This window comes from Panthera tigris, chromosome B4, assembly GCF_018350195.1.
Source record: "Panthera tigris isolate Pti1 chromosome B4, P.tigris_Pti1_mat1.1, whole genome shotgun sequence".
In the NCBI taxonomy this organism is placed as follows: domain Eukaryota; kingdom Metazoa; phylum Chordata; class Mammalia; order Carnivora; family Felidae; genus Panthera; species Panthera tigris.
In genome coordinates this window covers 81,953,967-81,978,897 of record NC_056666.1, presented here as the reverse complement: position 1 = coordinate 81,978,897, position 24,931 = coordinate 81,953,967, and the positions used below count along the sequence as shown (strand labels likewise).

General features: G+C 43.6%; 1 protein-coding gene across 3 annotated transcripts in view; it reads left to right on the top strand.

Moving 5' to 3' along the window:
* Positions 1-24,626, top strand: part of RNF41 (ring finger protein 41) — a 28,900-nt gene extending 4,274 nt beyond the window's left edge. For all 3 annotated transcript variants that reach the window (XM_042992533.1, XM_042992531.1, XM_042992532.1), the window contains 5 exons: positions 16,209-16,321; positions 19,768-20,039; positions 20,736-20,871; positions 21,344-21,447; positions 22,288-24,626. In XM_042992533.1, coding sequence (XP_042848467.1) covers positions 16,232-16,321; positions 19,768-20,039; positions 20,736-20,871; positions 21,344-21,447; positions 22,288-22,639 — 954 coding nt within the window. In that variant the 5' untranslated portion in view covers positions 16,209-16,231 and the 3' untranslated portion in view covers positions 22,640-24,626. The remainder of the gene's footprint in view (positions 1-16,208; positions 16,322-19,767; positions 20,040-20,735; positions 20,872-21,343; positions 21,448-22,287) is intronic.
* Positions 24,627-24,931: the final 305 nt, after the last annotated feature.

The window sequence follows — 24,931 nt, the reverse complement described above, 5'->3', positions numbered from 1 at the left end:
AGGTCATGATCTCTCGGTTCACGAGTTTGAGCGGTTCACGAGTTTGAGCCCTGTTTCCAGCTTTGTGCTAACCGCTCAGAGCTTGGAGCGGCTTCGGATTCTGTGTCTCTCTTTCTGCCCCTCCCCCACTTGTGCTCTGTCTCTTTCTCTCTCTTTCTCCCTCTGAGAAATAAATAAACATTAGAAAATTTTTAAAAAAGGGGCTGGGTGCACCTGGGTGGCTCAGTTGCTTTTAGCAGTCTGACTCCGATTTCGGCTCAGGTCATGATCTCATCGTTCATGAGTTCGAGCCCCACATTGGGCTCTGCGCTGACAGTGTGGAGCCTGCTTGGGATATTCTCTCTCTCTCTCTCTCTCTCTTTCTGCTCCTCCCCTGGTCACATACTCTCTCTCTCTCAAATAAACTTAAAAAAAAAAAAGTCAAGAGAGTTGCCTAAAAAGAGGAAGGTCAGTTAGTCATAAGGCACCTTGTATAATGTAATTACCCCTAATTTATTTTTTTCAATATTTTTTTCTTTTTTTAAATGTGTATTTTTGAGAGCAAGAGAGAGAGAGACAGAGCAGGAGTGGGGGAGCAGCAGAGAGAGAGAGACACAGAATCCTACATAGGAAACACAGGCTCCAGGCTCTCAGCTGTTAGCACAGAGCCTGACTCAGGGCTCAAACCCACGAAGCATGAGATCATGACCTGAGCCAAAGTTGGTTGCTCAACTGACTGAGCCACCCAGACGCCCCTACCTCCTAATTTAGATATTTTTGTTTTATATGCTGAAACTCAGAATCATGTAATTTGTAGAGCACCTTAGAATTTATGTAGTCCAAGATGCTTCATTTCTTGTGGAGTATGGAAACTGAGGCCCAGAGAGGTTAAGTAATTTGCCCAAGGTCACACATTTGGTCCGTTGTGGAGCTAGAGCTGGGTCTCAGGTTTCTGTATTCCCAACTCAGTTTCCTTTTTTTCCATTCACCGAGAGACAGGAAGATTTGTAATGAAATGTGAGACCCTTCACCAGTTAATTTTATTCACTAGATTGAAATTCCTAGACATTACCTGTTTCTTTACACTGGAGCAGGTTATGGGGCCCTCTAGCTATGTGTCTGGTGGTTTGTAGTAATTGGGGCTAGAGAATCCTCAGCCTCTGCACATCTGTTGTAGTCAGGGCAAGGAGAAGGGAGAATTGATAGAAGTGAGTCTACGATACGTATACCTGGCCTTTACCTTTATGCTTTTGCCAAGGATTGGTAACAGCATGTCCTTTTTACTCTAAAATATGAATTATAGTTAGAGTGGCTTCTCTGATATTTATCTTTGTGTGTGTGGGTGCTCACATGCGTCTGACAGAAAGAGACAGTGTGCATGATTTGCACATCTGTTCATGGGTTCAAGAAACCCTGAATAAAGGAGGCTAAATGTTCAGGTTCCTTTAGGAACAATCTGTTTTGAATTCCTAGCTCTTTCCAGAGGTAGACCAGAGGAAACAACTGCAACAGCAGGTTAAAAGGGTATAGAAAGGGATAGGAGAAAGCTCTTGCATTTTTATAATACTGACCAGAACTATATAGAGAGACCCCAGTGTAACAGTAAGGAGATAAAGTAACATAACATTGAGTTCTGGCCTACAGAAAAGAAGGCTGGGAATGCAGTCTTTAGGATGTTCAAATTAGGGAGGTTGGCCAAACTCCTATAAGCCTGAAGGGACAGACACCTCAGTGCTACTGTAGTTCCGCTCCCCAGTTGAGTGAAACCTTCCAAGGCCTTTTTTTGTTCTACAACTCAAGGGAAATATCCAGGAAACTGTGCTTCCGGTGGCTATGGTCACTGGCTGTGACTCTTGAGGTCCCTGTGGTTTCAGTTTTATTAAGGTTTCTGCCTCCAGGGCAGTGAGCAGTTGAGTTCTTGTGGGGCATTCCCCTTGGAATGATAGTCTGCTCCTATGACAGCCTCATAGCCATGTTCAGAGTCCCAGAGAGTAGAAAGAATAATCAAGGAGCCTAGCCCATCAGCTTGATTATCTGCTTGAGGGCAGGGCAAGGAGCTGGCTTCCAAAGTTGTATATGATGTTTGTTTCCTACAGATGACAAATAGGGAATACCCTATTCAGATGAGAAATCTAAATTTCCCCTTAATTCTTGAGGCTGCACCCCTGAAAGAATGCAATTGTGTAAGAGTGGGTAAAACAGGGGAATCTCTGAGCACATAGAGGGACTTTTGATTTAGAAAGAACAGTGGCCAGCATCTCCCTAGAGCTTTGTAAACCCTGACTTTTTGGTGGTAAACTTGTAGCTCCTAACCCTGACTCATGGCTTCCCATGCGCTCTGGCCATCCTTTGCTAACAGAGGCAAGTTCTGTTCTGTTTATTTTGGGATGGGAGATCTCCTGAGACCCCATTAAGATAAGTTGCAGAATTTGTATTCCTCCTTGAGACAATGTTGTTAGCATTGATTTAAAATGAAAGTACAGGGGTGCCTGGGTGGCTTAGTTGGTTTAAGTGACTTCAGCTCTGGTCATGATCTCACGGTTCATGGGTTCGAGCCCCATGTCAGGCTCTGTGCTGACAGTTCAGAGCCTGGAGCCCGCTTCAGATTCTTTCTCTCCCCTTCTCTCTGTCCATTTCCTGCTCAACACACTCTCTCTCTCTCTCAGAAATAAATAAATGTTAAGAAGAGTTAAAAAAAAAAAAAAAGATAAAACGAAAGCACAACTAGGTATTTATTCAGAGGATACAAAATGCTGATTCGAATGGGTACATGCACCTCAATGTTTATAGCAGCACTATCAACAATAGCTAAATTATGGAAAAAGCCCAAATGTCCATCACGTGATGAATGGATAAAGATGTGGTATATATATACAATGGAATATTAATCGGCGATCAAAAAGAGATGAAATCTTGGGATGCCTGGGTGGCTCAGTCAGTTAAATGTCCAACTTTGGCTCAGGTCATGATCTCATAGTCATGGGATTGAGCCCCACTTTGGGCACTTCTTTGATGGTGTGGAGCCCGCTTGGGATTCTCTCTCTCTCCCCTTCTCTCTCTGCCCCTCCCCTGCTTCTGTTTTCTTTCTCTCTCAAAATAAATAAATAAACTTAAAGGGGTGCCTAGGTGGCTCAGTTGGTTAAGCCTCCAACTTTGGCTCTGGTCATGATCTCCCAGTTTGTGGGTTCGAGCCCTGCATTGGGCTCTGTGCTGACAGCTCAGAGCCTAGAGCCTGCTTTGGATTCTGTGTCTCCCTCTCTCTCTGTTCCTCCACTGCTTCCTCTCTCTCTCTCTAAAAAATAAGTAAACATTAAAAAAAATTTAAAAAAAGGAAAAAAACAATGAAATCTTGCCATTGGCAACAGCATGGATGGAGCTAGAATATATAATACTAAGCGAAATAAGTCAGTCAGAGAAAGATAAATATCGTATGATTTCACTCATGTGGACTTTAAGAAACAAAACAGATGAAAAAAGAGGAAAGGAAGGAAGAATAAGATAAAAACAGGGAGGCAAACCATAAGAGACCCTTAAATTCAGAGAACAAACTGAGGGTTGCTGGAGGGGTGTTGGGTGGGGGGATGGGCATTAAGGAGGGCGCTTGTTAGTGTGAGCACTGGGTGCTGTGTGTAAGTGATGAATCACTAAATTCTCCTGAAGCCATTACACTATATGTTAACTAACTTGGATTTAAATAAAAGAAAGAAAGAAAGAAAGAAAGAGAAAGAAAGAGAAAAAGAAAGGGAGGGAAGGAGGAAGGAAGGAAGGAAGGAAGGAAGAAAGAAAGAAAGAAAGAAAGAAAGAAAGAAAGAAAGAGGAAGGAAAAAAGAAAAAGAAAGAAAGGAAAGAAAGAAAAGAGAAAGTGCAAGAGAGAAAGTGCAGGGGCGCCTAGGTGGCTCAGTCAGTTAAGCGCCTGACTCCTGATTTTGTCTGATTCCTGATTTCGGCTCAGGTCATGATCTCACAGCTGTGAGAATGAGCCCCAAGAGCCCACACTGGGCTCCACACTGGGCCCAGAGCCTACTTGAGATTCTCTCTCTCTTCCCCCTGCCCCTCCCCCTTATGCATATGCACTCTCTTACAAAATAACTAAAAAAATAAAATAAAAACAAAAGTAAAATCTTAGCATCTAGATTTTTTTAAAACTTTTTATTTATTTTGAGAAAGAGGAAGTGAGAGAGAGAGCATGAGTGGACGAGGAGCCCAAAGAGAAAATCCCAAGCAGGCTCCACACCGTCAGTGCAGAGCCAGACATGGGGCTCGAACTCACAAACTGAAATCATGACCTAAGCCAAAATCAAGAGTCAGAGGCTCAACTGACCCGACCACCCAGGCACTCCTCTTAGTATTTAAATTTTTTAATGTATACAATAGGGGCGCTTAGGTAGCTTAGTCAGTTAAGTGTCTGACTTTGGCTCAGGTCATGATCTTGTGGTTCTTGAGTTCCAGCTTCCGAATAAGTTCTCTACTGTCAGTTCAGAGCCTGCTTCTCTCAAAAATAAACGTTAAAGGAGCCTGGGTGGCTCAGTTGGTTAAGCAGCCAACCTTTGATTTTAGCTCAGGTCATGATCTCATGGTTTGTGAATTCGAGCCCCACTTCAAGCTCTGCGCTGATAATGAGGAACCTGCTTGGGATTCTCTCTCTCTCTCTGCCTCTCCCTTGCTCAAGCACTCACGTGCACGTACTGTCTCTCACATAAATAAACTTAAAATAAGTGTTTAAAAAATATGTACAGGGGCACTTGGGTGGCTCAGTCAGTTAAGCCTCTGACTTCAGCTCAGGTCATGATCTTGCACTCTGTGACTTCGAGCCCCATGTCGGGCTCTGTGCTGACAGCTCAGAGCCTGGAGCCTGCTTCAGATTCTGTCTCCTCTCTCTGCCCCTCTGCCTCTCATGCTCTGTCTCTCTCTGTCTCTCTCTCTCTCAAAAAAAAATAAACACAAAAAATTTTTAAAAATGTGTACAATACACATAATTAAGTTTTATTTTTTTAAGATTTTTAAGTCCTTTCTGAGCCAGGTCTCCCTAATTTTATTTTTTAAATTGTTTTTTATATAAATGGGACCAGGACACCTGGGTGGCTCAGTCATTGAGCATCTGACTGTTGATTTCAGCTCAGGTCATGATCGCAGGGTTATAGGATCTAGCCCCATGTTGGGCTTCTCACTAAGCGTGGAGCCTGCTTGAGATTCTGTCTCTCTCTCCTTCTGCCCCTCTCTCCCATGCTCTCTCTCTCAAATTAAAAAAAAAAGGGACCATACTATTCATAAAACATACATTTTGCAACTTGAATTTTTCAAATTGGGAGGCAGCTTAGCAGTGGTTAAAAGCTTGGCTCTGGAGCCAGTCTGCCTGGATTTGAATCTGGCTCCACCACTTGTTAGCTGTATGATTTTGGACAAACTTTTTAACCTTTGTGCATCTGTTACTCATCTATAAAATGTGGATAATGATGGTCCCGACCTCATAGAGTAACTCATAGAGTTGTAGGAATTGGATGAGTTAATATTCAAGAAATGCTTAGAATAATGCCTAGTGGGGAGACTGGGTGGCTCAGTCAAGCTTCCAACTTCGGCTCAAATAATGATCTCACAGTTTGTGAGTTCAAGCCCCAGCCTACTACTTTGGATCCTCTGGCCCCCGCCCACTGGCCTGCTCTCTGTCTCAAAAATAAACATTTATTTAACAGAATTTTTTTTTTAATAGAATTTTTGTTAATGTTTACTTATTTCTTAGAGAGCCCACATGAGTGGGGGGAGGAGCAGATAGAGAGGAAGACACAGAATCCGAAGTAAGCTCTACATGGTCAGCACAAAGCCTGACTTGGGGCTTGAACTCACGAACAGTGAGATCATGACCTGAGCCGAGGTTGGATGCTCAACCGATTGAGCCACCCAGGTGCCCCCTTAAAAATAAAATTCTTAAAAAAAAAAAAATACTGGGGCACCTGGATAGCTCAGTTGAGTGTCCCACTCTTGGTTTTGGCTGGAGTTGTGATCTCTTGGTTTGTGGGTTTGAACCCCGCCTTAGGCTGTGCGCTGGCAGTGCAGAGCCTGCTTGGGATTCTGTCTCTCTCTCTCTGTCCCTCTGTCGCGTGGGTGCACTCTCTCTCTCTCTCTCTCAAAATAAATAAACTTTTCTGGGGTGCCTGGGTGGCTCAATCGGTTAAGCATTCGACTTCAGCTCAGGTCATGATCTCGCGGTTCACAAGTTCGAGCCCCGCGTCGGGCTCTGTGCTGACAGCTCAGAGCCTGGAGCCTGTTCAGATTCTGTGTCTGTCTCTCTCTGCCCCTCCCCTGCTCGTGTGTGCTCTCTCTCTCTCAAAAATAAATAAAACGTTACAAAAATAAATAAACTTTTAAAAAAAGTACTAAAAGTAGTACACTTAGAGACAGCTTCTCTGTATCCTCCTAGAAGCTCTCCAGTATAAATGCATACACACATAATATACTTTTTAACAAAAACGGTACTATATCATATATAATAAGCATAAATATGTCATTTTGTCATATAAATATATAATAAGATATAAGACAAGATATATACAAAGTATATTTAAGTAATTTAAATAAATTATTAATAAGAAACAAATATATCTAAGTCATATTAATGTCTCCTGGTATTGCATTTTTTAAAATCTCTTTCTTTTTAATGTTTGTTTATTTTCGAGAGAGAGACTGAGTGCAAGCAGGGGAGGGGCAGAGAGGGGGGAGATAGAGAATCGGAAGCAGGCTCCAGGCTCTGAGCTGTCAGCGTGGAGCCCGACATGGGGCTTGAACCCACAAACTGTGAGATCATGACCTGAGCCAAAGTCTGTCGCTTAACTGACTGAGCCACCCAGGCACCCCTCCTGGTATTGCATTTTATAGATGTAAGGAATTCTGGATATTTGTGGTGTTCTTGATTTTTTTGCTGTTATGAACAACACTGAAACAACCTAGTACATTGTTTTTGCACCCTTCTAATTATTTCCTTAGGCTAAGTTCCTAGAAGTAGGATTGCTAGATAAAGGGTATATACTTTTTGGGGATATTTACTGTGTTTTTGTTGTTGTTCTCTTTAAAACATTTTTATTAGTGAAGTATAGTTGACATATAATGTTATATTATTTTCAGATATATAACAGTGATTTGACAGTTCTGTACACTCATTGCTTACCACCATAAGTGCAGTCCTCATGCAACATTATTACAATATTGTTGACTATATTCCCTGTGCTATCCTTCTATCCCCATGACTTGTTTTATAATTGGAAGTTTGTACCTCTTAATCTCCTTCACCTGTTTTACCCATCACCCCCACTCACTGCTTCTTTTGTTGTGATTCAATTTGATCAACTTTTTCTTGCGAGAGTACCTTTTTTCCAGACCTTATTATAGTATAGACATGTTATGTGTGTATGTTATGTTATTAAGACATGTATAGTATATGACTAATTTAGTGAATGTTTTGGACATATTTGTTTTAACCTTAACACTTTTCTTTCACAATTTAGGATAATTATAGATTTATTTCTTTATTTGAATATTGGATTCACACGGAGAGAAAATCTTTTATTTTTTTAATTTTTTTTTTTTTAACGTTTATTTATTTTTGAGACAGAGAGTGACAGAGCATGAACGGGGGAGGGTCAGAGAGAGGGAGACACAGAATCTGAAACAGGCTCCAGGCTCTGAGCTGTCAGCACAGAGCCCAACGCGGGGCTCGAACTCACAGACCGTGAGATCATGACCTAAGACGAAGTCGGCCGCCTAACCAACTGAGCCACCCAGGCGCCCCGAAAATCTTTTATTTTTTAAGGTTTATTTATGTATGTATGTATGTAAGTAAGTAAGTAAGTAATTTCTACACCCAACACAGGGCTCAAACTCATGACCCCGAGATCAAGAGTGACACGCTCTTTCAACAGAGCCAGCCAGGTACCCCAAGAAAATCTTTTTCAAAGGTACAAAGGGATAATTAAGGAAATTAAAGTATATTCCTCCTATTCGTGTTCCTTAGTTATCCCTCCTCAGCAGCAAGCACTGTTTGCAATTTCTTGTTTATCCTTCTGGAGAGTTCCATGCATACATACATAGCATATGACACATACATGTTGTTTTTTTGTGCTCTTTTTAAAAAGAAAAAATTTTTTTAATGTTTATTTATTATCGAGAGATAGAGCATAAGCATGGGAGGGGCAGAGAGAGGAGGAGACACAGAATCTGAAGCAGGCTCCAGGCTCTGAGCTGTCAGCACAGAGCCCGACACGGGACTCGAACTCACAAACCGCGAGATCGTGACCTGAGCCGAGGTTGGACGCTTAACCCACCGAGCCACCCAGGCGCCCCTGTTTCTTGTGCTCTTGATGGCATACTTTGCATATACTATTCTGGTTTTTTTCCTCTCTCTTTTTTTATTATAATTTTTTTTTTTAACGTTTATTTATTTTTGAGACAGAGAGAGACAGAGCATGAACGGGGGAGGGTCACAGAGAGAGGGAGACACAGAATCCAAAACAGGCTCCAGGCTCTGAGCTGTCAGCACAGAGCCCGAGGCGGGGCTCGAACTCACAGACTGTGAGATCATGACCTGAGCCGAAGTCGGCCACCCAACTGACTGAGCCACCCAGGCGCCCCTGTTTTTTTTTTCTCTTAACGGTGTATCTTGGCAGTTGTTTCATACCTGGTGCTTTTTATTTTTTTATTTTTTATTATTTAAAAAGTTTTTTTAATGTTTATTTTTGAGAGAGAGAGAGACAGAGTGCAAGTGGGGAAGGGGCCTAGAGAGAGAGGGAGACACAGAATCTGAAGCAAGCTCCAGGCTCTGAGCCGTCTGCACAGAGTCCAATGCAGGGCTCGAACTCATGAGCTGTGAGATCATGACCTGAGTCGAAGTCAGACACTTAACCGACTGAGCCACCCAGGTGCCCCTTTTAAATTTTTTTTAGAGACAGTGATCAAGCAAGTGGGGTTGAGGGACAAGCAGATAGAGACAGAGCGGGGGCGGAAGAGAGAATCTTAAGCAGATCCTGTGCTCAGCATGGAGCCCGATTCGGGGCTCATCCTGGGATCATGACCTGAGCCAAAATCAAGAGCTGGATGCTCAATGACTGAGCCACCCAGAGACCCCCATACCTGGTGCATTTTAAAGGCAGCAATGCTTTTTCTCCCCCCTCTGATAAATGTTATAGCTATTGTAGAGAAACCAAATTATAATTTATTTAATTAAATATTAAATTAGATATTGTGAAGTCAGCAGTTGAACAGATGAATTACAGATATTTTATTTTTGCCTATCCTATAGAGGCTACCTTAGGTACCTCCTCTTCTTGACTTTTTCTCTTGCCCCTCCTCCTCCTCCCAACTCTGTGTGTGTGTGTCTGGACTTAGCAGAGTGGCAGTAGCTATTATTCAGGACAGACTAACCAGTCATAGGTTGCGTTAATTGAAGTAGAGAAGAAAGGTGGTAATAGCCCTTCTGTAGCCCATGTTGGTCAATCCGCATGCGGAGCTGTGGGTACCCTGTTCTAGAGGGACAGGTATTCTAGAATGCTGTGACAAAAATGAGTCTGGGCTGGATGTTTCTCATCTGTGCTCTTGCTGCACCCTATCTTGACCTTTCCCAGGAGTGTCTAAGCACAGGGTGATTGACTGTTTGGTGCTGTGGAGAGGATTCCAGCCCTGGATGTTAAACCAGATGGTCTCTTATAGTCCATTCTAATTCAGCAAACATAAGACTCTTAACCAGGTCCATGGGAGAAACTTCTGGGTATGCTCAAAATCTGTCTTTTATTTCTGTACTTCAAAAGTAAAAGCATTCCTGTATTTTTTAGTCTCGAGTAATTTCTAAATTTAAAAAGTATATATATTTTTTATAATATAGGAGACTATTTAAAATTGAATTGCGACTAAAAAAAATGAATGCCTACTAAAGTATTTGGTGCTAAAAGTGGAAGAAAAACATCCTTAGCCTCACACCCAAGTAAAACCACTGGTAACGTTTTAGTGATTCTTTCTGGTCTTTTAATGTATGGGTTATTTATAAGTACACATAAAGTTTGCTGGCACGATTTTTGAGAACTGATCTGGACTGCTTTTTGTGCCATTCTTCCTTCCTGCTTCAGACGTGTCCCTCTTCCTGTTTAACATGTTTCTGGATCTCCTGCCTACTCCTGCCTCAGTGACCAGATTCTCTCCTGTCTTACTTCCCCTTCTTCGCTAGCACTTTCCTCTTGGTACATCAACTTCCATGGGCCTTTCTCACTGGAAGGAAAAACACCTCCCCACAACCCACTTCCTCCACCTCCTGTTATCCTCCAGGTAGTTCTTTTGAAATCAAGCTTTTGACAGAGTTCTCTGCAGCCCCTGCCCCTCTGCCTCCCTTCTTGTTCACTCAGAACCACTGCAGTCTGGCTCCCACTTCATGCTGCACTACATTGGCTCTTCACAGTGCCTCCCAGCTGCATGCAGCTGCTATCTGCCCTGGTGTCCGGTCTCACCTCACATCCTCACATTTCTTTCCTTCTTTCTTTCTTTCTTTCTTTCTTTCTTTCTTTCTTTCTTTCTTTCTTTCTTTCTCTTTTTCTCTCTTTCTTTCTTTCTTTCCTTCTTTCTTTCTTTCTTTCCTTCTTTCTTTCTTTTTTTACAAGTGGATCAGTTTATTAAGTAGGAAGTGGAGAAAGTGGGGCACAAATAGAAGTATGTAACACCCAAACTGAACCAAATCTGAGATTCCTGAAAAAATATCTTTAGGTTACACAGTTGGCCACTTCTCCCCTGTTGACACAGGGGCTTATCAGGGGAGATGAGGGAATAAGTCAGGTGACAGGATCAGTGGTTGCTTCCTGGGGCTGGGATGGAGCTGGGAATGATCTCTATGGATTTTTTTTTTTTAATTTTTTAAATTTATTTTTGAGAGAGAGACAGAGCATGAGTAGAGGACAGGCAGAGAGAGGGGGAGATACAGAATCTGCAGCAGGCTCCAGGCTCTGAGCTGTCCGCGCAGAGCCCAACATGGAGCTCACACCTTGGGAACCGCAAGATCATGACGTGAGCTGAAGTTGGACGCTTAACTGACTGAGCCACCCAGGTGCCCTGATCTCTGTGGAGATCAAGGCCAGGTCTTGAGCTCAGGATCAAGACTTCATAGTGGATGGAGCCAGACCAAGCAAAGATGGCTACAACCATGAAGCCCTGCACAGCAGTCTGGGTGCACATAATGAGCTGAGGACGGTGGCTCTAACCCCGATGGAAGCAGTAGAGGCTGTAGGTTAGGGCGGCCGGACGTGCACAGCCAGCCTACAGTTATCACTGGGTTCTTGAGGGTCTTGCAAAGGAACTTTCCCCTGAAGCTTTCCAAAGTGCTGCAGACACTGGGGCTAAAGCCCTCGGTCACTAGGGGCTGTGATGGTTCAAAGGGTGCCTCCAGAGTAACAGGGGCCACCATGTCCTGGGGAACAGCTTTGAGAAAATACTGATTTTTTTATTGTTATCAGTCTTGACTGCAGCTTTTGACACTTCCTTTCCTCCTCTAAGCACTCCACTTCCTTGACTTTTTTTTTTTTATTGTGGTAAAAAACACATAACGTAAAATTTGCCATCTTAACTGTTTTTGAGTATACGGTTCAGGAATGTTAAGTATGCTCACATTGTTATGAAACATCTCCAGAACTTTTTTTATCTTGCAAAACTGAAACTCTGTACACATTAAACAAAATTCCCCTTCCTCCAACTCCCTTGACTTTTATGAGCCTCTTCTTGCCAGAATTTTCTCTTATCTCTGGTCAGTCTCAGACTTTAAAAAAAATTTTTTTTTGTAGGCTTCTTTTTTTTCCCTTTCCTTTTAAATGTCATTATTAAAGTATTCTTATGCACTATTGGTGGTAGTATAAACTGAAAAGGCCTTTCCAGATGATAGGGAGTATATTATCTAGGAAAATAAATCATAGTCCTGTCATTCAACCCAGCAGTTTTTCCTCTGGGAATCTGTTTTAGGAGAGAGATTTGATCTTGTGCTCAAAAAAAATCATGTTACCAAAGTGTTAATTGCAACATGATTTGTTTCAGGGATAAAAAATGGCAACCAGACAAATGTAAGTCCTGAGGGGAATGGCAAAATGCATTGTAACCAATGTTTGGACCAGTAGATTGGAATTTAAAAAAAAATTTTTTTTTAATGTTTGTTTAGAGAGAGACAGAATGCAAGTAGGGGAAGAGCAGAGAGAGAGAGGGAGACACAGAACGGAAGCAGGCTCCAGGCTCTGAGCTGTCAGCTGACTCTGGCTCGGGATATGATCTGGTTCGTGAGTTCGAGACCTGCATCAGGCTCGTCCTGACAGCTTGGAGCCTGGAGCCTATTTTGGATTCTGTGTCTTCCTCCCTCCCTCTCTCTCTGCCCCTCCCTTGCTCACACTCTCTCTCTCTCAAAAATAAAATAAACAAACAAACAAACAAAAAATAGGGGCGCCTCAGTGGCTCAGTCGGTTGATCGTCCAACTTCAGCTCAGGTTATGAGTTTGCAGTTCATGAGTTCAAGTTCCACATCGGGCTCTGTGCTGACAGCTCAGAGCCTGGAGCCTGCTCCAGATTCTGTGTCTCCCTCTCTCTCTACCCCTTCCTCACTTGGCACTCTGTGTCTCTCTCAAAAATAAACAAAAGTTTTTAAAAAAAAAAAAAAAAAAAACTGGGGCTCCTGGGTGGCTCAGTTAGTTGAGCGTCTGACTTTGGCTCAGGTCATGGTCTTACGGTTTGTGAATTCAAGCCCCGTGTCGGGCTTTGTGCTAAGCCTGTTTTGGATTCTGTGTCTCTTTCTTTCTGCCCCTCCCCTGCTCGTGCTCTGTTTCTCTCTCTCTATCTCAAAAATTAAACGTTAAAACAAAAAAAAAATTTTTTATAAATAAATAAATAAATAAATGAATGGAGAATGTAGTCATGTATTACTTGTGAAAAAAGGAAGGTAAGAAATAAAGCAAAGAATCAGTGCCCTCCAGGGTTCTATATTCTTCAGACCCTTCCTCATATTCTGTTTTTATTCTGTGTACTTTCCCTGTGTGGCCTCTCAAAACCCCTGGTGTCAGCTACCATCTTCAAGATTTCTACTTGGAATCTCAAACTCTACATGTCCAACACTAGGATCATTGTTTTTATTCCCTAATTCTGATCTTTTTATTTAAATTCTTATTTTGGTAAGTAAGAATTCACCATTAACTATCTAAGGCAGAAACAAAGGAGTCATATACATTCTTCTTTTAAAAGAAGAAAGAATATAGATTCTTTCTCTTAATTGCCTTTATTTGAGCCTTTATACTATTTTTTTAAATGTTTATTTACCTATTTTTGAGAGAGAAGGAGAGCACAAGTGGGGAAGGGTCAGAGAGAGAGTGAGACAGAGAATCCGAAGTGGGCTCCAAGCTCCCAGCTGTCAGCTCTGAGCCCGACACGGAACTCGAACCCACAAGCTATGGGATCATGACCTGAGCCTAAGTCAAATGCTTAACCAACTGAGCCACCCAGTTGAGCCTTTATATTTTTCTGAATTTTTACAGTAACCTCCTAAAAAGGTCTTTCTCTTACTCTTATCTTCCCTACCGCCTACTTTTTCTACACTGCTGCCAGAATTATCTGACAAACAGAAAACCGATCATGTCAATTTCTTTTTTTTTTTTTAAGTTTATTTATTGATTTTGAGACGGAGAGATAGAGCACAAGTGGGGGAGGGACAGAGGGAGAGAGAGAGAGGAGAATCTGAAGCAGCCTCTGCACTGTCAGCACAAAGCCCAATAGAGGGCTCAAACCCAGGAACCATGAGATCGTGATCTGAGCCAAAACGAAGAGTCAGACACTTAATTGACTGAGCCACCCAGGAATCCCTGATCATGTCAATTTCTTAATCAAAGGATTAGAGTTAGTGTCACCTGGAATGATACAAATCAACATATGCTTCTATGTGATGTATTAAGAACACAGTATTACTTCCATGGCATTTTTGTCCAAAATGAAACCTGAATTTAATCATGAGGAAACATCAGACAAACCCACACTGAGAGACCTTCTCATTTAACTGGCCTATATTCTTAAAATACCAAGGTAATGAAAGACCCAAAAGTGTTAGTAACTTTTTCAGATTAAGAGAGTTTAAAGAAGCTTCACAATTCAGTGAAACACAGTCTTGAATATTGTTTTGCTAAAGGAGATTATTGGGACAAGTGGCAAAATTGGAAAGGGGTTAGTAAATAATAGTATTATGTCAATGTTAGTATCCTGATTTCTATAATTTTACTATCATTATGTAAGAGAATGTTCTTATTTTTAGGAAATACACAGTAAAGTTATTTAGGGGTAAAGGCAACAAGTTTATAATTTATTCTCCAGTAGCTCAGAAAATTTTTATCTATTCACATTTATATAGAGCGATTATAAAAAATATGGTAGGGTGTTAACATTCAGGGAATCTAGATGAAGGGTAAATGGGGTCTTTTTACTATTTGTGCAACTTTTCTGAAAGTCTGAAGTTGTCAGAATAAAAATATATAAATGTATGTCAACAAAAGAAATCCTTCAGGTACTTCCATAGCTTTCAGGTTAATTTCAAGTATAGTGTAGTGTCCCAGGGCCTTCAGTGCTTGGCTGCTGCCCACCTCTCTTTACTCATCTTCCAGCCCATCTCTGCCTAAACTCTCAGCTGACTTCTTGCTTCTTCATGCTATTTTATCTACCTTAGAAGCCCCATAGGGTTGTGGGAGAGGGATGGGCTAAATGGGTAAGGAGCACTAAGAAATCTACTCCTGAAATCATTGTTGCACTATATGCTAACTAATTTGTATGTAAATTAAAAAAAAAAAAAAAAAAAAGTCCCATCCCCTGCTCCACAATGCTAACTCATCATTCTTTAAACCAGTGGTTCTGAACCAGGGGTGATTTTGTCCCTCAGAGGATATATGTCAAAGTGTAAAGACATGTTCGGTGTCACAACTGGAGGACTACTACTAACTTTTGGTGGGTAGAGGCCAGGGATGCTGCTAAACACTCTTCAGTGCAGGCCAGACCGCTACAACAAGGAACTTTCTAGCTCAGATGACTACAGTGCTGTGATTGAGAACACTTGTTCTAAACATACTTTGAGAGCCATTTGTCAGAAGTCTTTCTGACCATCCCAAGTCTGGTTTAGAATTCTCTCTTCTGTGTTCCTCTAGTACCTTGTGCTTTTCTCTTCCTCGTCACTTATCTCAGGGGGACTAGGTTTCATTAGGCTTATTGGTATATAGATGGCACTCAGTAAGTGTTTGTTATTTGAATACTGTGTAGATTGTTTTACAGTAAAGTTTTTGGCTAAACTTTTTAAAGTTTTTTTGGTTTTTTTTTTGTTTTTTTTTGAGAGAGAGTGAGGGAGAGAATGAGCGGAGGAGGGGCAAAAAGAGAGGGGGACAGAGGATCTGAAGCAGGTTCCATGCTGACAGCAGCAAGCCTGATGTGGCGCTCGAAACTCGTGAAGCCCAAACTCCTTACATAAGACTTCTCATGGCAAGGCCCTTGCTTGCCACTCTAGCCTTGTATCTAGTCACTCCCTCCTTTGGATCCTTCAGGTCAACCTTTTTCTGAACCATGTAGAGTTCCCTGAACCAATCATATGCCCTCTTACTTCTGGGCTTTTGAATGTGCTGTTTCATGTGCCTAAAGCCCTAATGCTAATGCCCCACCCTGCCCCCATCCCCAATACCTAGCTACTCTTGTTTGTCCTGTTGGTGACACCTACTCCTGTAAAACTCAAAACTACCCTCTCCTTTTAGCCTGGGTTAGGTATCCACATCTCTTGCCCTCATAATGCCCTGTCAAACATTTATCACTTCTTTTTTTTTTTTTTTTAATTTTTAAAGTTTGTTTATTTTGAGAGAGGGAGAGAGAGAATCCTAAGCAGGCTCCACACTGTCAGCACAGAGCTCAACATGGGGCTCAAACTCACAGACCGTGATATCATGACTTGAGCCGAAACCAAGAGTTGGACACTTAATTGACTGAGCCACCCAGGCACCCCGGTCACTTCATATTTTAAGTGTATGGTTATGTAATATCTTCTACCATTAGAATTAAGTTTCTTGAGTCAGATTTCTTTCTCCCAAATGACTGGCACATAGTAGGCTTTCAATGAATAATTGTTGGACAAATGAATGGATCTTGGCCATGAGTTCCAGGTTGGCACATATTTGTAGGCTTCTTCTGAATTGGCCTCTTTTTCCTCTTGCTCCTTCCAGGACCTGGGTTTCAGTGATGAGACATGGGGTATGATGTAACCCGTTTCCAGGGGGATGTTGACGAAGACCTTATCTGTCCTATTTGCAGTGGTGTCTTGGAGGAGCCAGTCCAGGTGAGTCGGTCTGGTGGCAGGTTTGGTGGGGCACTAGATGATAGTAGAGCTAATGAAAATGTTCATAAGTAATGGGACCAGTGGGAAGTCACTGTGTTCTGGCCTCCCTCCCCCAATTCCCCCTCCCCCACCCCCTTGGCAACACACACATACAGAATAGAGGTTTGGTGCAGAGGAGCAGTGGCAGCTACAAAAGGAATAGGGCCTTTCAGAGTCTGTCTAGAGGTGGATGCCACAGAAGTCCAGCGCTTCAGATTTTCTTCTGAGGTCACTCTGAGATTTATTCTGCTATAAAATGGTCACCTGTTTTCTGTCTTCTGACAGTAGCTCAGGAACTTCCCTTTGTAGGGGCTCTGACTAGGTTCCATGTTCCTACCATGTTTGAACTTCTGGACTCTCCTAAGTTTTCTCTGTATTTTGATGGTGTAGTGTTTCAGTTAATCAGCGAGTCTGCCTGCAAGCCTTTTCATCCTGCCCTACTCTCTGACAAAGAGGGAGTAGGGAACTGTATGTACTGTCCTATTTCCTTCTTGGGACTTGCTGGAAAAACCAATTAAAAAACAACTTTAAAAAATTCTTGAAATGTTTATTTATTTTTGAGAGAGAGAGAAAGTGCAAGCGGGGAAGGGGCAGAGATAAAAGGAGACTTTAGGCTCCCAGCTGTCAGCACAGAGTTCGACGCGGTGCTCAAACTCACGAACTGCGAGATCATGACCTGAGCCTCAGTGAGTCACTTAACGGACTGAGCCACCCAGGTGCCCCTTAATTTTTTTTTTTTTTTTAATGTTTATTCATTTTTGAGAGACACACACACACACACACACAAAGTGTGAGCAGGGAGAGAGTAGAGAGGAGACACAGAATCCCAAGCAGACTCCAGGCACCGAGCTATCAGCACAGATCCTGATGCAGGACTGGAACTCACGAACCCTGAGATCATGACCTGAGCTGAAGTCAGACGCTTAACTGACTGAGCCATGCAGGTGCCCCATGGAAAAAACAATTTTTTTTATTTTTTAATTGTTAAAAACTAATGAGGAGAAACTCGTGATTAACAGGCAAGTATAATAAGTGAGATGAAGTCTTAACAGTAGCATTCATGGGACATCATCCTGCATGGTCCTTATTGCCTGCCCTCTGTAAATACCAATGAATCCTCTAGCAGTCCTGGCTGGCTAGACATAATCCCATTTTCCAAACCAGGACACGAGTCAGTGAGGTCTCACGGCCCTTCCCCAACTCATTGCTATACAGCTCCTGGGGGCTCCTCTTGATCCTTTGAGTATATTCTTATTCCAGTGTTCAACCAGTCAAAGGAGCACTGAGCTGACTGAAAGGTGCCTGAGCTGACTGAAAATCCGACTGCATTCCAATGGCAGCTAGCCCTGGACCTATACCCTGTCTGGGCCTTTGCAGCCTACTGCCAGTAGAACTATTGGCTGGGTGTGGAGCAAGCTATTGGTGGTGTTGAGAGGTCATGGGGTGTGTCAGTTCCTTCCCTTCCCCTGGCAGGGCCTTGTCTGTTTTCTGGCACTATCATTTGAGGTGAGTCACGTGTGGAGAAGTCAGTGTTGGTTCATAACTGTAAGTCAGGAGTTGCCCCCCCACCTCCACCTTTTGGGAGTAGGCCAGGAAGACCTCAGGATGCCAGGTTACCAGACACATATCCAAGGGTAGAAGGCATCTGCTAGGAATGCTGATATCCCTACATCATATTTATTTAATTTTTGAATAGGTGATAAGTTCATATGGTTCAGAAACCAAAAGAGTAGAAAGAGGCATACCATGAGAACTCTTACTCCATCCTTGTCCCAGCCCATATAATCTCCTCACAGTTAACTCTTTTTATTATTACTTCATTTGCCCAACTTTCTTACGTGGAACATAGCGTATTCTGTATATTTCTGCAGGGGTGGCAAGATTGGATAGAATGGTCACGAAAGAGGTGACAGTCGGGCTGAAATCTGAATGACAAGGGGATGTTCATGCTAGGATTTAGAGGAAGAGCATTTCGGGCAAAGAGAAGCTGCAAAACCGGAGATGCTGAGGCAGGAGTGAGCTGGGTATAGACAAAAACAGAAAGGAGGTCAGACTGGCCTGAACACAGCACTGGGAGCATGGTGTGTGGTGAAGAGAGGTCAGAGGCACAGGGCCAGATCAAGCAGAATTGTATAGGTCCTGAGTAGGAGTTTGGACTTATTTTAAGTACAAAGGGAAGCCATTGTAAACTTTTAAGCAGGAGTGATATGATCTAGTTTGCATTTTTAAGTGATCACTGTGGCTGACGAATGTAGAATGAATTATAAAGGGGTGAGGTAGAAGTAGGGAGACCAGTTAGAAGACATATTTAATAATATAGGTGAGAGATGATAGTTTGAACTGGGTTAGTGGCAGGACAGATGGGGAAAAGTGGACAAATTTAGGATTGTTTTTTGGAGATAGGATCTGTAAAGATTTTGGAAAGAAATATATCTTTGAGTGAAAAATAAAAATCTATTGACAGTTGCATTAGTGACATTGTGAATGACTCCTTCTGTTACGAAGCCTTTCTTTGTTTTGGTCTTTGGTGCCTGTGTGCACCTTGGAGGCAGAACCTGTCTTGTATTGTAAGCACCTAGCAGAGTGTTTGGGAAATAGCACACCATTCGTTCATCAACGACTACTAAATGCCTACTGTGTTTGTCCCATGCCAGAGGCCAGGGAATCCTCTCACTTTGAGGGATTAAACTTTAGAGGTTATCTGATTTATCAAAGAAGTAAGCTGAAATACGATCTTTATGAAATTGAAAAGAATGTGACTCTATGAGAAAATGGCTCTGTTTGGGAGGATAGGCCTCACCATTGGGATTCAAGGCAATGCCTCAGGTCAGCCCTCATAAAATAGGAACCTGGGCCCACACAGAGAGGACTCTTAACTTCTCACCAGGAGTTCAAGGTGCTTGTTTTTTTTGCTTTCTTATATTGCATTTTTGCCAGTAAATCTCTTCCCTGTGTCCTCTCTACTCATCCTTTAAGACCCATGTCAAATTATGTCCTCCATAATAAATACGTGCCCTGATTGACCTAGCCTAGAAAGATCTCACCCTCCTTTGGATTTCTTTGGCAGTTATTGTGTATGCAATCCAGTTGGCAATTAATAATCGACTGCCTTGTGTCATCTCTCCTATTGTCCTGGAATATTATTTATACCTCTTATCGTTACATAACTTTTTACTTGTTTGTCTTATGTCACAATTCGTTTGGAATCTTGAGCACAGGAAACCTATCTGAAGCCTGTCCCTACACAGTGTCTTGCCCATAGTGCATCTGTCCTTCCCTGTGACCCCCAGGGACCTCTGGCCCTGGAAGCTGCTCAGAGGCTTGAGTAGCTTTGCGGAGTTATCATATTCAGGATCTTAGCTCCTGCTAATTCTCTTGTGCCCCTTTTGCCCTGCTCTCCCTTCTAGGCACCTCATTGTGAGCATGCTTTCTGCAATGCCTGCATCACCCAGTGGTTTTCTCAGCAGCAGACATGTCCGGTGGACCGTAGCGTTGTGACGGTCGCCCACCTGCGCCCAGTACCTCGGATCATGCGGAACATGTTGTCAAAGCTGCAGATTGCCTGCGACAACGCTGTATTTGGCTGTAGTGCTGTTGTCCGGCTTGACAACCTCATGTCTCACCTCAGCGACTGTGAGCACAACCCCAAACGGCCTGTGACCTGTGAACAGGGCTGCGGGTGAGATTACTTCCCTTCCCCTGCCCCATACAGATAAGGACCTTCCCATTTATAACTCCCCCTCTCCCCCCACCCCTTTTTCCCAGATCCCTTGCTCACCAGCTAAGGCAGTTTCCTGTGTACATACACAAGGAGTGTCCTTGGCCTCCCTGGCTCTCTACCCCAAGATGTCACTTCGTGCTGCTTTTTCAACTATGATCTTTTTGCTCTTGCTTTAATAAAAGAAACGAGGCAGCAGTTCCCAATCTGTGTGCTAACACTAAGGATTGATTTCCTTTATTCTTCCTTTTCAGCCCAGTACTACTTTCTCTTTGTCAGATTGACTGCTCTAATTTCCAGCCTTCTCATATTTCCTCTTGCCCTGTTCCTTTCTTTCTTTGGGGTGTGAAATAGTTGATTACATGCTGATAGCCAGGTCTGTGAATCTAGGGCTTCTCAGAAGGAATGAGTGAGAAGGAAAGGAGAGCCATGTGGTAGATAAAACACTGTCTTAGAAAGGGAAAGAGGCCCAGAGAAAGTAGATAGCAAAAGGATGTGGGGGGAGCTGTGGAGAAGGAAGTGAAAGGAATAAATAAGAGGGGAGGCCTGAATGTTAGAAATCTGGGGTAGAAGAAAGCCCACTCAGCAGTTTTGTGCCTTTGCCCACATGTCCCATTGAGCGTTTCTGTTCTGTTTGTTTCCCACCCTGGGTGGCAGCCTGGAGATGCCCAAAGATGAGCTGCCAAACCACAACTGCATTAAGCACCTGCGCTCAGTGGTACAGCAGCAACAGACACGCATCGCAGAGCTGGAGAAGACCTCAGCGGAGCACAAACACCAGCTGGCGGAGCAGGTAAGGCCCAGAGAACATAGGGGAGAACCTGTCCTTAATATGCAGACATGTGTATATAACAGATGTGTGACTATGTGTAACTGCATGCGTGTGTCTGTGTGTATGTGCAGAGAGCCATGGGTGAGAAGCACCAGTGTGAGCCTGCAGCTCGGTGCCTGTGCTTATGTGCCTGGGTGAGTGGATACTCTGCCTCTGGCTTGGTAGGGAATCAGATTGGAGCTCGTCTCCCTTTCTTTCATCCCATCAATGTCATTCATTCACCTAACATTCATCAAATGCCTTCTCTAAGAAGGTACTCAGCTAAGCACTACGGATACAGCTGTGAATGAGATAGTCATATCCCTGTCTTCCTGAAGTGTATAGGTCTGGTTTTTCCTCAGATCTCTCAGTTGCCCTCATTCTCAGACTAACTTCTGTCTTTCATCTCTTGTCTGCCCTAACCATCATCCCTGGTTCTCCTTCCCTCCAACAGAAGCGAGATATCCAGCTGCTAAAGGCATACATGCGTGCAATTCGCAGTGTCAACCCCAACCTTCAGAACCTGGAGGAAACAATTGAATACAACGAGATCCTAGAGTGAGTGTCACTCAGGACATGGAGTCACTTGCTCCACATCCTGGCACCTAGCCCTGAAAGGAGGAAGCGCAAGGGATGGCAGAAGGGCGGGTAATAAAAGGGCTGGGCTGGGGCCACCGCTTTTCAGATGTTGGGATGAAGGATAGGGACCAAGGAGAAGAGGATAACTTCCAGCCCCACTATAGGATCTCCTATTCTATTGGGTGGATGGAAGGGAAAGCTTACCCAAGTATTCAGTTCATTGAGACTTAGGTGAGTACCCACATGTACAGAGCCCTGTATTAAAGGCTGTGGAGTGTTAGGAGGGCCAAAAAGAAATAGACATTGTCCCTGTTGTCAGGTAGCTTACAATCCAGAGAAGACAGTCAGTGCAAATCCAGGGGAAGGATCTAAAATGCAGCATAAACAAGCAAAGTCTAGAATCCCTTTCAGTGCTGGAGTCCCATGCAATTCATAGACTAAACTCTTAAGTGTGAATCAATATATAGAGAGTAAACAGTGCTGCATGGGACACAGTATAGAGGAATAATCACTTCATTCGGTAAACATTTGTTGAGCACTTAGTACGTGCTAGGCACTGTGTGTGTTTAGTATTGAGATTTTTAAGAAAAATGACAGAAACTCTGCACTTTTGAGTTTCATCTGGTGAGTGACATGTGGTGACTCACACGGGACCAACTAGGGAAGGATTTAGAGTTTCTGAACTAGTGATGGAAAAAGGAAGATGGGAGATTAGGGTTAAGCTGAGCACCAAGTGGGTGGTCATTCCTATTAGGAGAAAAAGCCAATGAAGAAAAGGGGGATGAGCTGGAATGACCACCTTCAACCCCCTCCACACAGGTGGGTGAACTCCCTGCAGCCAGCAAGAGTGACCCGCTGGGGAGGGATGATCTCGACCCCAGATGCTGTACTCCAGGCTGTAATCAAGCGCTCCCTGGTGGAGAGTGGCTGTCCTGCCTCTATCGTCAACGAGCTGATCGAAAATGCCCACGAGCGTAGCTGGCCCCAGGGTCTGGCCACACTAGAGACAAGACAGATGAACCGGCGCTACTATGAGAACTACGTGGCCAAGCGCATCCCTGGCAAGCAGGCTGTTGTCGTGATGGCCTGTGAGAACCAGCATATGGGTGACGACATGGTGCAGGAGCCGGGGCTTGTCATGATATTTGCGCATGGTGTGGAAGAGATATAGGAGATCTCGACGGGCTAGCAGGAAGAGATGGCAGTCAGAAAGCCCATCGCTCCAGCAGCTGGTCCCTGAGTCCTCCCTACTACCCATAGTACTGTGGCTTACACACGGGCCACGTGTTTCCCTGCTCTTCTGGCACTGAAGGGCCCCGGGGCACTTTGCTCAGCCTTTCAGGTGGGAAACACAGATTCCTTCCTTTTACGTAATTTCTTCCCCTAAGATGTCTGTAAATTTTCAGTCAGTTTGGAAAAGTCCTCACCTCTATATCTGTTTTCCTGCCTAGGGTCCCTGGTTCTAGATATTTTTAGAAAGCACAAAGAATTTTCTCTAGAGGATCAGGGTGGAGTGAGGAATATCTAATCGTTCCCCCTCCTCCAAAACCAGGGAATCAGAGCAGGCAGGCCTGTTGACACTAAACAGCACTTAGAGGGCAGCTCTGGGGAGCAGACATCCTGAAGAAATGGTAAGGGTGGAATCAAAACCCTAGAAATAAATAATGAGGCCAGTAACTGGCCCTTAGGGAAAGACTGGACCTCTGTGCCAAGCAATACTCTGTCCAGCCCACCTTACAGGTGCAGGCTCCTGCTGGTTCTGCAGGTGTGCAGGTTAGGATGCCGAAAATTTCCAGATGAGCTCTTCTTTCCTACATTTTCTCATAATTAGGGAATGACAGGGTTGGGAGTAGGGGATTAGTCTGTTGAGGTGGATGTGTTCAGCAAGAAGCAGCTCTCTGGCTTTTGCTGAAATCAGGTAGGCACTGCCTCTGGCATGGGCCGTAATAGTTCCATAGACCCCTCTCCAGCCCTGTGATTGTAACTAGTTATTTTGATAATTTCCTTTGGCCATTGTTTGTATTTCCTTCTCTCCCTCCCCCCCCCCCCACTTTTTTTTTTAGAATGGCCTGGTTATGGCTACCCTACTTTTCCAGTCCAGCCACATTGTTGGCAATCTAATTTATTTACTTTTTTTTTTTTTTTTTTTTTTTAAGAAAGGAAAAAGAAAAAAAAATTAACAAAGCTTAAAACTTTCTTTTGATATTCCTATTGTGGGGGTTCTGGATAGGGTGGGATGGGACAGGGATGGGATCTGTTTTATATTTTTCCTTTTCAGCACAATCTTTGGCTTTAATATAAGAAGGGCCCAAGGGAGTCCTTGGCTGAACTTATGTCTGCCCCAACCCTCCATAACCCCATCTGAGATGAGACGCTTCTTTTGTTATTCCAGTGATGGATGTGACAGTCCAACATCAATGCCTGTGCCCTCTGAACTTTGCTCCAGTCCTTCCAGGGGTCTCCTTGTAAAACTCTGTATTAATTTTGAAGACCTTGCCATCCCCCCAACCCCCAGTTTCCTTGGAGATACATAGTTGGATTCTAAGCTTCACCAGGCAAGATGGGAGAGACATGATATCTCTGTGTCTCTGAGTACAGGCTGTGCATTGTCTTACCCATGCCCTCTGAGAACTTCAGCTCTATTTTAGGCTACCCAGGCATTCCTTGATCCCTAGCTAGGGTGGCTAGTAGAGCTAGAGAAGGGGAGGGATAGAGGGTGTGATTATTCTAATATACCAGTGGGAGTGGGGTTGAAGACATATGGCCATATAACAGTTTCTTCTCTCTTTGGAGTTTTATTCCAGGCCAGCTTGCCTGCTATAGGTCTGGGGAGTTGGGTCATGGCTCCACTGGGAATGGGGTGGAGGGATACAGCTTGAAGGGAGTAGGGAACAGTCCTGTGTTCCAGCTCCAGGACATTGTGCTCAGGAATTTGAAAACGCTGCTATACTTAGTCTGGTTACTACATTTCTTCCACTCCCCTCTGACCCTGCCTGCCTTACTGAGGCCCATACTCTCCTGTCATCACCTTCAGACAGAGCCAGGAAGCTCAGTTAAGGCTTCCCTCCCCTTTGCACTAGTGTCTCTGCGGGTTGCTGGTTGTGTTATATGTGCTGTTCCATGGTGTTGACTGCACTAATAATAAACCTTTTACTCAACTCTCAATTCTTAATTCAACATCACTCCCCTTCTTGTGATGCTTTCTCCTCTGCTTTGCCCTTTCTCTCACCTTGATTCCCCTTATTTCTTGCTTTATAACCTACGTTTGTCATAGAACTAACCTCTGTTTTAGGAGGATGTCTGTCTGGGAGTGTGCACCTCACTTTGCTCTGTGTGCTCTCCTCCCACTTTCCCTCCTGTCTCCTGTTCTGTAGAAGCCAACATGTTCTCTCCAGTGACCTGAACTGTGTTTTTTTTTTTTTCCCAGGGTTTGCCTTTGCCCAAATTCCATGTCTTCCCTAAG